Raw genomic sequence first — 14282 nt, 5'->3', positions numbered from 1 at the left:
TCATTGCTGCTATAAACATTGGGGTACAGATGGCCCTTCTTTTCACTACATCTGTATCTTTGGAGTAAATACCCAGTAGTGCAATGGCAGGGTCATAGGGAAGCTTTATTTTTAATTTCTTGAGGAATCTCCACACTGTTCTCCAAAGTGGCTGCACCAGCTTACATTCCCACCAACAGTGTAAGAAGGTTCCCCTTTCTCCACATCCTCTCCAACACAAGCTGTTTCCTGTCTTGCTAATTTTGGCCATTCTAACTGGTGTAAGGTGATATCTCAATGTGGTTTTAATTTGAATCTCCCTGATGGCTAGTGATGATGAACATTTTTTCATGTGTCTGATAGCCATTTGTATGTCTTCATTGGAGAGGTGTCTGTTCATATCTTCTGCCCATTTTTTGATATGATTATCTGTTTTGTGTGTGTTGAGTTTGAGGAGTTCTTTATAGATCCTGGATATCAACCTTTTGTCTGTACTGTCATTTGCAAATATCTTCTCCCATTCCATGGGTTGCCTCTTATAAAAATGAATATGGTGTGCTTTGAAATAAAATCATGTAAATGACAGGAAGCAACAGGGAAATTTTTATTAAAATTGTTTTCATATAAAAAATTGAAAATAGTAGCATGATGATGGCTCATCAAACAAAAAGAAAAACCTGGTGTTCTTACATCTATCTATAGTAAAATAATGGTAGAAATCGCTCACATTGTCATGTTTGAAATGTGTACATATAAGTGTATATACCTTTTCACAGGCATACATGTAATGTGTTCTACCAACTGTGGTAACTAAAGGTGTTTCAGGGTTTCAGTTATTTCAAAGAGCCATATGCCTTTACGTTGAATATGTATTGAATAGATCCCATCTGCCTCCAAGTAGGTATACGCTCATGACACATGATGTAGAGGTGTGCCCCCAGGAAAATAGATGACTGTCCCTATACACTTTTTGGAATAACGGGAATCAGCCTGAATGGCCCAAATATTTGCTTAGATACAAGCCCACAGTAGGCTTTACTTCAAAGCAGAGACTGAGTTGTTTTAAATGTTTTTTAAAAATGGTGCCTAAGGCATGTTATGTTTCAGAAGTCCGCCACATACATTCTGAGCTGTTTGTTTGCTTGAATAGGGAGAAGATCCAATTTATCCGAACTGAAGGGACCCCAGGATTGGTGCGTCTTTCTAGTGATGCCGACCTTGTTATGTTGCTGAGGTATGGAGCGCTGGTTTTTGCATTAGAAAGTTTTCTGTCACTGGATGTCATGGAGCGTTTTAGACAATGTTATCCCAATATTAGTAGCTAACAATGTCTCTGTCATTCTTAAAGACTTGTGGAATACTCCTGTGGAAGATGTAGGATGCTGGTGATGTAGTGATAATTCATCTCAGATTGCATTTCTTAGTCTGAGATCTGTTTGATTTTTTATTTATTTATTTATTTATTTATTTATTTATTTATTTATTTTTACCCTGGTGATAAATGAGGTGGTATTGGAGAAGGGAAAGATTAATAAAGGCCAATGGCTAGAATGTTCCACTCACCAAATGGAACGCAAACATATACAGGGCTTTCCCCTTTGGAGTAAAAGGTCATATTCTATTTTCTTTGCAAATTCTTTCCTCCAAATGTGCTTTGTTTTTTTGTTTATTTTTCTGATTTGATTGTGATTTTTAAAAATGATTTTGAGGGTTTAGGTTTGGGAAATTAGATCAGAAAGTTGAAATTTGATCACTGGTACTCATTGCTAACTTGATAGCCCTTCATAAAATTGACCAGTTGCATTTTCTTTCCCTGATGGTTAGTCAGCTTTGGTTTTAATTTTAGGGTAGTATAGAAAGGAAACTGGCAAGTTTTCAAAATATTTTTCATTTTAAGTATTCCTGAAATGTAGAGACTTGATAAGTTAATGCTTTGCTCTTCCCAGTAGTTGGGACACCCACCACCGAACCTCCAAAGAATTAAAGGCAAAGTCATACTGAAAACAGACCACACACCGTTTTATTGATCCATAGAGTGCTAACAATCTCATTCATGATATTCATGATGATCTTGACCCTAAACCATTTCTAACTGCCTTCATGATAGTTGCCATACTTGTAAAACTGAAGTCAAAAAAATTATCTTCCTTTCCTGGATAGTTGGAGCATAGTTCAAAGGGATATATATCACTTCCCACAGAGACTTTGCTTCACCTGATCCTGAACAAGACCTATTGGGAAGCAAGGGTTACTTTCTCAGTCAAAGGGGTGACCTATGACTATGTTATACTGAATGAGTTCTAAGAACAGAATATAGTGTGCTACAGGAAGACTGTTGGTCAGTTACTATGTAATACGATGTTTCTACCATAGTTTGGTTGGTAATAAAATAGTTCTGTTGTAAAATCCTAGAAATTCTAGAAATCTAAGGGTTTTTACTTAAACTAAAAAATTCTGCATTTGGAATTAATAAAAACACAATGATCATAAAATAGAAATCATGACTATCATTCACCTGTTCCTAGTTAAATAATCTTTAGATGGTATAGTCCTAAATATTTTAAGTTACAGTATAGCTTAGAATATTTGTACTTTTGTAAACACTGCAGTTTTCATGAGTTCTATGTGTTATATGGTTGAACTTAAAAATACTTAAAAACTGGGGCACCTGGGTGGCTCAGTGGGTTAAAGCCTCTGTTTTCAGCTCAGGTCATGAGCCTCTCTCTCTGCCCTTCTCTCTCTCTGTCTGCCTCTCTGCCTACTTGTGATCTCTGTCTGTCAAATAAATAAATAAAATCATTTAAAAAAAATACTTAAAACTGATACATGTATTTTTTAAAAAAGGAAAATACATATATATATGTATCAGTTTTAAGTATGTATATGTATGTATATACATATATATACATATGTGTGTATATATAGATACACACGTGTATCTATACATTATATATATATATATATATGAGCAAAGCTACATTTTCCTCAATTTGGGGAAAAACTGTATTATCTGAAGTTAATTGGCCTTTGGAGAAGTGTGAGAAATTCATTTATTATATAATAGTTCTATAATTATTATATTCAAATGATGTTATTAAGTTCTAGACTTATTTTATTTAGATAATCAGATGTATTTATTAAATTTAATAATTGTACATAGTGACACAATGTATTACATGTGGATGCTTAATAAATAATGTTTAATAGTTATTGAAACATTTTCAGATGTCCTTAGTTATTTTTTATTTTACTTTGGAGTTTGAGTCATTTGAATCAGTGACTATAAACTCAAGCAATGGACTAGTTGCATATATAGTGAAAGACTTTGTGTCTATTTTTATACTTTGCCTATTTTCTTTTTCCTTTTTTCTTTTCTTTTTTTTTTTTTAAGATTTTATTTACTTATGAGAGAGAAGAGAAAGAGGGAGAGCACGGGGTAGGGGGAGGAAAAGCAGAGGGAAAGGGACAAGCAGCTCCGTGCTGAGTGCTGAGCACTGAGCCTGATGTGGGGCTCGATCTTAGGACCCTGAGATCATGACCTGAGCCAAAATCAGAAGTCAGATGCTTAAATGACTGAGCCACCCAGGTGCCCCTATTTTTTTTAAGATTTTATTTATTTATTTGACAGACAGAGATCACAAGTAGGCAGAGAGGCAGGCAGAGAGAGAGGAGGAAGCAGGCTCCCCGCCAAGCAGGGAGCCTAACACGGGACTCAATCCCAGAACCCCGAGATCATGACCTGAGACGAAGGCAGAGGCTTTAACCCACTGAGCCACCCAAGCACCCCAGGTGCCCCTATTTTTTAAAAAAGGAAAATCACTCCTGGTACAAATGGACTTGATTATCAGCAAGCTGCAATATCGACATGCCACAGCTCTAGGAAATTATTCCATTCAAAATAAGCCCATGTAAGATTGTTCTCCAAAATAGCTATTATAAAACTCAAGAATTTTTAAATGACGTTGTTGCATTTGTTATTAATTATTCTGTATCATATATTCTTTCATTAACTGAACTCCTGTAAAAAAATCTACCTCTATCATAGCTCATATATGAAATGATTGACTTATTTGACTGTTAGAATTTTGAAGTTTATATAGTGAAAGATACCATATATAAAAGTACAAAGAAAGGTAACAAACTAAAAGAATATATTCACAACATGTAAAATGGAGATACTATGAATATGAGAAGAATGCTTTTAAATCAATTCAGAAGAAAAGAACCCAAAAGAAAAACAGATAAAGGGTAGAAGAAAAAGGCATTTCTTAGAAATTGAAGTAAGAATAGCCAGTAAGCTGGGGCGCCTGGGTAGCTTAGTGGGTTAAGCACCTGCCTTCGGCTCAGGTCATGATCTCAGCTCCTGGGATAGAGTCCCGTGTTGGGCTCCCTGCTCAGTGGGGAGTCTGCTTGTCCCTCTCCCTCTGCCCCTCCCCCTGCTCATGCTCACTTGCTCTCTCTCTTTTTCCAAAATAAATAAACCTTAAAAAAAAAGAACAAAAACCAAAAAACAACATTTAAAAGAAAAGATTAGCCAGTAAACTTATGGAAAGATGCTAGCAATCATAAAATGTAATTTCCAATGATGACATACTATTTCATAATATTAGATTTGGAAAAAGTTAAAAAATTAAAAAGTCTGATAATATTGAATAAGAAATAGGGACTCTCATACTGTCTGTACTTGGTGGGATTGCAGTTCCTACAACCTTTTCAGAGTACAGTTTGACAATATTTCGTATAGTTGAAAAGGCCTATGTGTTATGAGAGAGCACTTCTGCTTTTATTTTATTTATTTTTTTTAAAGATTTTATTTATTTATTTGACAGAGAGAGATCACAAGCAGGCAGAGAGACAGGCAGAGAGACAGGAGGAAGCAGGCTCCCTGCTGAGCAGAGAGCCCGATGCGGGACTCGATCCCAGGACTCCGAGATCATGACCTGAGCCGAAGGCAGCGGCTTAACCCACTGAGCCACCCAGGCGCCCACACTTCTGCTTTTAGATACATACCGTATTTATAGTAAAACTCCTTGCCTGTGCACAAGGAAATATATACAGGATCTTCATTGCACCATTATTGACAAAAGCACAAAGTTGGAAAAAAATTAAATATTTGTCAAAAGAGATAGCTTCAAAAGTACCGACGTTTTGGGCTGGATGCACGTTTGTTGCAGGAAGCTGTTCAGTCTCTGTGCCTTGTGAGATGTACCAGCATCATGGCTTCTACCCACTAGATGCCAAAGGCAGACCCTCCCAGTTACGACAACCAAAAATGTCCTTAGACATTCCCCAAAGTCCCCAGATGGTGTGCGAGAAGGCAAAATTGCCTCAGTTGAGTGTTTACAACCTTAAGGAGTCCTTTTCTTAACCTCTGCAAGAATGAACTGTTGCCACTTTTTTCTGAATGTTTCCTAACAGGTTTCTAGATTTGGCCAAGTTTGAGGAAAACCTACCTCTACCTCTTAATTTAAAAAAACAAACAAACAAAAAACAAACAAACAAAAAAACCACAAGTCCTCTTATTTTACTGTTGTTTCAAAGCTTTGTCAAATATTTCTCAAGTGTCTTGTCGAGTGTCAAGAACTTAGTGTGATCAGTAGTACTTTTATCATAAGATTAATGAAAAGTCTGGGATTCTTAGATCTCACATCCCTGATTATTATCTTTTAGGAGAGTCTGAGAAAGAGAAATTCCAATATGGGGAAGAACAAAGACACTGGATCAAATGTGAATAATCTGAGATCAAAATCCCCATATTTAAAAAAAAAATGATAAAGCCAGAATGAACAAGGGAGCTAACTGTGAGCTTCTGTAGTTGTTTAGGAAGTGTTTGATTTTGCTTTTAATTCTCCAGTTAAATCCTAAACTCTTTGAACATTGAGACTCTGTCATGTATTTCTTAGAATGAAAATAAAGAACACACTTTGTGTCTTTATTTTGGATTCTTAGTAGGCATTGTGTGTTGTGTGTTGAATCTTATTCTTGAAGCTAAAAACCCAGGTACTATGTTCAAGCAAACGTGTAAATTCAGACTCACATATTAGGCAAAATAGGGATGCCGGGTGGCTCAGTTAGTTAAGCGGCTGCCTTCGGCTCAGGTCATGATCCCAGAGTCCTGGGATCGAGCCCGCATCGGGCTCCCAGCTCAGCAGAGAGCCTGCTTCTCCCTCTCCTTCTGCTTGCTGCTTTGTCTCCGTGTGTTCTCTCTGTATCTCTCTGTCAAATAAATAAATGAAATCTTAAAAAAAAAATAAAGTGGCAAAATAGAAATCGTGTTATCCAAAGCTGGTAGGAAAACAGGCACATAACCACAGCTTCCACAAAAGCCACAACAGGTGGCTGCTTATCACAAGAATTAGCTAAAAGAGAGAGGGGACAGGTGGTCCCTTTGGGATGTGCACTGGACCTCAGTGAGAAATCGACAGTCTTACTCATTGGAAGCAAGGCTTTTCCCCATTGCTTTGGCTAAAGTGTGCATTTTGTTTCTGGTCTCTCCCCAGTTTATTTGAAGAAGAGATAATGTCTTATGTGCCTCCACATGCCTTACTGTACCCCAGCTACTGTCAGTCCCCACGTGGCTCCCCCGTGTCCTCTCCCCAGAACTCACCAGGTAAGTCTACCTGTTGTGCTCAGTGAGTCCTCTGAGAACCGTACCCTAAGACCAGATGTTTTATCCTTTGTAAAGGACGCTAAGGGAGTGCTTGGGTACGTCATCAGTGTGAGCACGGGTACATATTCTATGGCACTTAAAACTGGCTTGTTCCCATGACCATTCATTTGGACAGGAAGATAATGACTTTCCAGAAAAAGAGGATAAATGTTAGCAGTATGATATACTCAGATGCAGGATTTGCTTTTCATCATGTTACGTAGTGTCTAATCTATCCTGGAAAATATTAGGACACAAAATACTATGTTGGCTTTTGGACTGAAACAAGTTTTGGCTCGGAGACAGATTCAAATAAAAAGAAATATCTACTTGCCAGAAATAATACAGAATTAAAAGTAGTTTAATGGAGTTCGATAGGTTTTTCCTGCAGTAATGACTAACTACATTAGATAGGAAGACTAGAGACCAGAGGCAGATAAAACATGTTGACAGATAAAACAAACTAAAATATTTAAGTTCAAAATCTTTTTGAAAGACGTATGGTGTGAATGAAGGTGTGAGTGGATGTATGGATGAATAAATGATAGAAAATGCAGCTTAAGAAATGAGTTTTTTAAAAAGAAAATAGTTATAATGTTGACAGAGCATCAGCTATGTATTGTTTACACTTTAATAGCTATCAGAATTTAAAACTGTTTTAATAGAAATCTAAGCGCTATTATGTGTCACTAAAAGCTGCTCTGTAGTCTTTGATGTATGACTTGTTTTCACAAATCCTATGTTAATGAAGCTAAAGCCTAATTGAATACCACAAACAGGAAAAGGTCTATTAATTTGTTCTTTTAACACAGATTTATTGAGCATTCAACTATGATCCAAGCACTGAGTTAGACTCCAGTGCTACAAAGACGAATAATGCAGTCTCTGCCTTTGAAGGATTCATGGTGGGACAATGAGTCAGCAAATGACTCTGGAAAGCGGTTTGGTTGGTTCTGTAAGGAGAGGTGTGGGAACTCCGATTTGGGAACTGTTCTTCCTTCAAGACCCTCAGTGGGTGTTTGGGGATAAAGATAACAGATACGGTGAGAGCCTTGAAGGATGATGAAGGTGGGCCGGAGTGAGCAGGGTGTTCTAAGTGAGCGAGCGAGTAGTATGACCTCGGCCTCAGAAGTGTGAAAGAAGTTTAGGGCCAATTAACAGCTACAAGTAAGAGCAAGTTCTCAAAGCTCAGGTTAGAAAGATAGGCTAGGGCTGGTTGGTCACTGAAGCCTTACTTTGTAGGCCATATGGAGCCACTGAAACTTTGCAAACAGAAGAATATCCTGTTTTACAAGGAACAGTTCGGTGGCAATAGGGAGGATGGTTTAGAAGATGAGATAATGGAGTCAGAGAAAGCACTTAGGAGGCTGTTGGCGTTAATACAGGTGTTGTGTTAATACAGGTTAATACTAGGGCCTGCTGAAGGGCTGGACTAGAAGTGTTGGAGAAACAGGAATCAGTTCAAAGGATATGTAGTATGTAGAGACTCAGGACTCTGAGTCCAAGTAGGGAAGATTCTGAGGTCAAGGCAGATTCTGAGGTCCCCAACACCTAGACTACCAGGCAAATGGCAACATCATTTACCAGGGAAGGAAAAAGATTAGACTGAAAAGGAGGGGTAGGGAGAGTTTAGTTTTAAGCATGGTTTTTTGAGGACTCTCTGAACCATCCAATTAGAGATACCGAAGATGAATGGAAAAGACAATCACGGAGCTCAGGACAGGCTGGTGGTTCAGCATATAGGTATGCTGGTAGCAGCTGAAACCCAGGGCAGATTGGAGGAACCAGGGAGGACAAGCCCATGGAAAGAAGAGAAAACAGAGGATGGTGACATGAGGAACTCCAGTATTTCAGGGACGGGCTGAGAAAGAGGAGCCAATGAAGCAAAGAGGGCCAGTGGATTTGGGAAGAGAATCAGGAAAGTCTTTTCAGGGAAGCCAGGCTTCAAGGAGTAGAGAGTGGGCCAAATCCTCAAAGCACTCAAGAAGGATGAGTCCTGAGAAGAGGCCATTGCATCTGAAAATCACGAAGTTATAAATGGCCTTTTCTAGAGAAGTTTCTATGAGATAAGAGGTTATAAACTAGAATGTGATCATTTGCAGAATGATACAGGATGTGAAAGTAGAAGCCAGAAGTGTAGAATGTTCTTTTTAGGAAGTATGGGGATGAAAAGCAAGGAAACTAGGACAGTATTTAGAAGGAGAAGATGAGTTAAGGAAGAGGTTTCAGGATAGGGAAATTGAGCATGTATGTGTACAGAGGTCAGAAGATGTGGGTGAAAGGAAACTAGTTTGTTGAAGCAGCAGTCAAACCACAGACCCATGGAAAGGCAGGACACTGGAGACAAAAGTGAAGTCAACTTTGGAACAAAGCAAGGACACATATTTTGATGATCCAGGATGAAAAGAAATAAGTATATGACACTTCAGCTAAGTTTCAGGATGTAGGGGGAAAATTAGTGGAATTCGGAGCCAGCCTCAGTCTTTACCAACGGTCTGTGTCTCTGGGCAGTTTACTTCCTTCCCTGAACTTGAATGTGATTTTCTATAAAATGGAAATAAGAGCAATCACCTCCCATGGACACTTGGGGGAGAACGCTTGCCTGCTGCTTGCAACACGACAAGCATCCGATAAGTGTTAATTTATCCCTTTTTCTTTCTTTCTGGAAATCTGATCCTGAGAAGTATAGTTTGTCAATGGTCAAGCATTAATAACCGAAAAATAGGAATTCATTTCTCTCTGATTTGCAGAAGCTCCTGCCTAAGTATTTAATCATTCTGTCTGGTCTTTATCTTAGTTAGATCCTATGATGAAGTTCAAATGGGTTATTCCTTTACCTGATGCTTTGTGGTTAAAGGAATGAAGCCTTGTGGATTATGCTCATTTCAGTCAAGGCTACCCTTCCTGGGGCTTTTCTGCAGCCTGCCCTCCCCAAGAAAGAGGTAGATCAACAGGTCCTGTCCCTTTCGGAGCCCTACGAAAACATGTGCTCCTGGGGACTGGCTAATCATTCTTTGAGACTATAGGAACATTCTAGAGGGTGACTAATCATTTAGCACCACAAAGGAACATGAGTAATCTCTGATGGTAGTAAAATGCATTCTGGAAGCACATTTAGAGTCCAACATTTTCCAAAGAGATGTAGAACCCAAATATATCTAAATTGCTAGCAGCGTTTGTGGTGGTTTTAATTTACAGGGAGAATCATCTCCACATTTTTGGCCTATTCAATTTCAGGGGCTCTATTTGATCTTGAAATTGGGATGAACTGCCTGATACCAGTGGAAGTTATTGTAACTGATTCCACATGATCTTACAAGGCCAAGACTAGCTAAAGTCATTTGCCCTGTGGAGTGATCTTCTGATTCTTTGAGTACGAAAGCATCTCCTTCAACCACTTTCCTGAAGCTTTTTTGTGAAAAGCGTTTTGGATGTTTCAAAGTGGTCTGTTCTTCCTTCTTGTGACTAGAATTTCATCCCTCTTAGTGGTATGAGCATAATACTGTGAAAATTATGACGGTAACAAATTTGAATGATCTTTCAGAATGCCTTGGGATCAGTAAACTTTCCATACTTTTCCTTGTTTGAGCACATTTACGTCTTTTCAAGTGCAGTGGAGAGCGGGGCCTTGGAAACTTTGACTTGCTCCTTTTTGCAGCTGTTAGAAAGCTCACCTGAAATTGGTCAAAATTTTGGAATGTGAAGGTTTGTTTTTCTAGGGCCGTTATAATGCCAGTCCTGACCTTCGCTATGCCAGGAGGGAAAAATCTTTCCAAACACCATATAGTTCTTGTGCCAAATATGGGACCCAGAAGTTTATTTAAGGACCTTTTGTAAGTCCACATTTCTAGGAATTTAAATGCAATAACACTTAATCTATCTAATATTATTGGAGATGTGCTCACATATGTGAATTTTCCATGTAACCAAAGCTATGACTAAGTGTCAGAGAATTTAACCCACCATTTACTGGAACTCTTTCACAAATACATTATACTTCCCCCCGCGTTCCTATACACAGTGCATTAAAGATGTTTCAGGTTTGGGGGATCATCGTACAGAGCCGTTACAACTTGACTAAAACTGGACTCTCTGGAAGCTAGGTGGGCACCAGGTCACACGCAACAGGGTTAAACAGACCAGAGAGCACTGAAGAGCCATGTGGTTCTTCGCTGAAAGTTGTCTTGAGGGCATGGGATATGCACGGTGAGACCCCGTAGGGCCCTCTTTTCCTCTCTTTCTCTCCTGAAAGTCAGCATCTTGGCTGCTGCTTTTCTCGTCTCCTGCTCTTTTGTCTTTCTGTCTCTCTTTTCCTCCCTTCATTGCACACTTCCCCCATCTTGCCTACAGTCCCTGAAGTAGCTTCATGCAGTTGACCCTTAAACACTGTGGAGGCTAAGGGCGCCAACCCCCCGTGAGGTAAAAAACCTGCATATGGCTTTGGACTCCTCCAAAACTCAAGCACTGCTAGCCGACTGTTCCCGGGACACTTGCCCGAAACAGGAACAGTCAATTAGGTCAACACAAACGTTTCGTATGTTGCATGTATTACATACTGCTTTCTTACAATAAAGCAAGCTAGAGAAAATGTTATGAAGAAAATCATAAGGAAGAGAAAATTCTACAGTTCTGTACTGTATTTATTAAAAGAAAATACGCATCTAAGTGCAGCCATGCAGTTGAAACCATGTTGTTCAAGGATCAGCTGCACTTGTGTTTAGAAAAAGTATTACTTCTCTTTGCTCAGCCCCACAAAGATGAACTAGGAACCAAACAGTGCAGATGGAGGATGTCCCTGGGTAGGTGGAGATGGGGAAGCTGTGATTCCAGAGACTGAAAGACAGCCAGATACTGTCTGTGCCATGATATACGGGTATTTTTAAATTTTATTGTTGTTGTTAGTCTCCCTTGTCCCCCCATCCCTAAGGCTGTAAGAGAATGCCCGTCACTGGTGTGCCTTTCAGTTTCCCCCTTTAATATATTGCTTCTAATTTGCAAGGTCTAAAAAATCAGCTCATTAAGTTGTTTTTTTAAAAAATAAATGGTGTGTAAATGAGGGGTGCCTGGGTGACTCATTTGGTTATGTGTCTGCTTTCAGCTCAGGTCATGATCTTGGGGTCCAGGGATGGAGTCCCGCATCAGGCTCTTTGCTCAATGGGGAATCTGCTTCTCCCTCTTCCTCTTCCCCTCCCCCTGTTCATGCTCTCTCTCTCTCTCTGTCAAATAAATAAATAAAAGCTTAAAAAAAATAAACAGTTTGTAAATGGAAACATCAGCAAGCTCACAACAGTGACCTAGAGCCTTTCACTACTCTTAGAGAATAAAGAAAAAATGCAAAAACTTTGGTAATTGTGCTTTGGGTCAGCCATTGTGGAAGTGTTTCTTTCCCCTTAATTTTAATTAGTGAGCTATGTTCCAGAAGACCGAGTCCTCCAGAAATTATTATAATGCTCAATGGTTTGTTCACTAACAGGGAATTATAAAAAAATAGTAATCAATGTTTTAAAAAGTCATAGAGATGTTTTTTAGAAAGTGAACCAGGAGAGAAGTAGTCTTCTGAGCTACCCCAGTACAGACGCCAGAGCCTTGCTGGATTAGGCCAAACTCCATCCCATCCAATGCAGAGTGAGGGCCAGTCACCAGAGCCATCTCAGATCTTAGTGGCACATCTGGAATCCAAAACACCCAGACTTCCTCATGATTTGATGCCAAAATATTTCTCCTATGCCCTGAAGCATTTTGTCAGGTAGAATTCTTTAGTTTGTATATGATTATACAATTTCATAATGGTAAATGGAAACAATATCCTACTATTATCATACTTCAGGTCTGCCTAACAATGATAAAGGAAAAAACCTAATATCTGTTACTAAAAATTTTCCTGCAAATAATTAACATAATGCTGACCACCCATGAAGTCAGCCATTTATTGATTACTTCCTAAATGTAACACTGACTGTTTTGTATCTGACTTCCTTTTTTTTTTTTTAAGATTTTATTTATTTATTTGATAGACAGAGATCACAAGTAGGCAGAGAGGCAGGCAGAGAGAGAAGGGGGGGAAGCAGGCTCCCTGCTGAGCAAAGAGCCTGATGCGGGGCTTGATCCCAGGGCCCTGAGATCATGACCTGAGCTGAAAGCAGAGGCTTAACACACTGAGCCACCCAGGCGCCCCTGACTTCCTTTTTTTAAGACCATAAGGTTACTCTCTCTATAGCAGTATCCTAAAACTTTACTTGTAGTTAAGGTTCCCATACAATGCTATTAGCTCAATCTTCCAAGGTCATTTTTTATTTCTAAAGTGGAAGTAACAGCATTCTTGCCCTGGAATTTCTTGGCAGGGCACCCGACTTGCATTAAGAACTTGGCAAGGGCCAACAGCATAATTTATTGTAATTTTTAAACCATGAAGTAATGTGTAAATGATTTTTTTTTATAATAGAACTATTAGCAAAAGAATTTTTGCATCTAACAATTTGTGTCTCCAGAGTTTCTGTAATTGGATCTCTTTACCTAGAGCATAAATGGAGTCAGAGCTAATTTATATTAGGTGTCCATACTGATAATGATGGAATGAATTGTGGCATTTCCCACATCCTTTTAAGCATCTCAAATTATACAGCAATAGTATATGTGCTTTTTTTTTAAGCAATCAACTTTAGAGTCCTGAAAGATTTTCATTCAGTCTTTTGTTTTTCTTTTTCCTCTTCCCTATTAATAATCGCCCTCTTGAAAGCTGACTCATGATGGCGGCTTTCTGAGCTATCTAGGTTTACTAGCTTACAGGTTCTCAGGCTGCAGGACCAACAGCCTTATTCTGCCACACTTGAGTGGCCCCGTGCTACGCTGCCACGTCCCTTAGCTGTCCAAGAGTGAGATCAGATCCTTCATGTTGCAGATGATGCTTTTCAAATACAGGGAAGCATTGCCTCTGTCGGTCTATGGATGTTCTCCAGATGTTTCATTGGTTACATTTGACCTTCCTGTAGGGGATAATGGTTCTTAACCTTGGCTGCATATTGGATTCATCTGGAGAGCTGCATAAAACTCTTATGCCTGGGTCCTGCCCCACAGATTCTGATGTAATATGTCTTGGGTGTGACCTGAACATTGGGATTTTTTAGAGCTTCTTAAATCAGTGAGGATTGAGAACCCGCTGCGTAAGAGGCTTCTGTATCCTAGAGCTTTTAAGGCCAAGTTTATTTGTTTCCTTTATGACGTAGATCTTAGATCTTTGGGTAAAAGATTCATAAACATGCAAACAGCTCTCTAGACATATCATTGATTAGTAGCCGATTTTATTAAAATCCATTCTTAACACCCCAACACATTTCCCCATGACTTTAGTATTCACCTCTCTGCAGATAATGTCAGAAACAGCTAACTCACAAAGCATCCTACTGCCCAAACTCGTTCAGTGCACAGATGTGGTCCTCATCTCTCATCGGAACCCCAGGACTGTGTTTTCAAGTGCCGGGGAAGGAGATCCACCTGAACGGCTCTCGTCTCCAGCACAGTCTGTATAAAGCTTCTCGTGCCCCTGTCCACCAGCCTCTCCCACACTGCTCATAGCGTCCCATAGACCCGGCTCAAATCCTAGCTCCCACGCGCTGGCACATTTCCTTAGTCACCGAATGGTGGTGCCGGTGAGGAT

General features: G+C 39.4%; 1 protein-coding gene across 3 annotated transcripts in view; it reads left to right on the top strand.

Moving 5' to 3' along the window:
* Positions 1–14282, top strand: part of HECW2 (HECT, C2 and WW domain containing E3 ubiquitin protein ligase 2) — a 363970-nt gene that overhangs the window by 304121 nt on the left and 45567 nt on the right. For all 3 annotated transcript variants that reach the window (XM_047720962.1, XM_047720963.1, XM_047720964.1), the window contains 2 exons: positions 1130–1213; positions 6480–6589. In XM_047720962.1, coding sequence (XP_047576918.1) covers positions 1130–1213; positions 6480–6589 — 194 coding nt within the window. The remainder of the gene's footprint in view (positions 1–1129; positions 1214–6479; positions 6590–14282) is intronic.

Source organism: Lutra lutra, chromosome 3 (assembly GCF_902655055.1).
Source record: "Lutra lutra chromosome 3, mLutLut1.2, whole genome shotgun sequence".
Lineage (NCBI taxonomy): Eukaryota > Metazoa > Chordata > Mammalia > Carnivora > Mustelidae > Lutra > Lutra lutra.
This window is presented reverse-complemented; position numbering and strand designations above follow the sequence as displayed.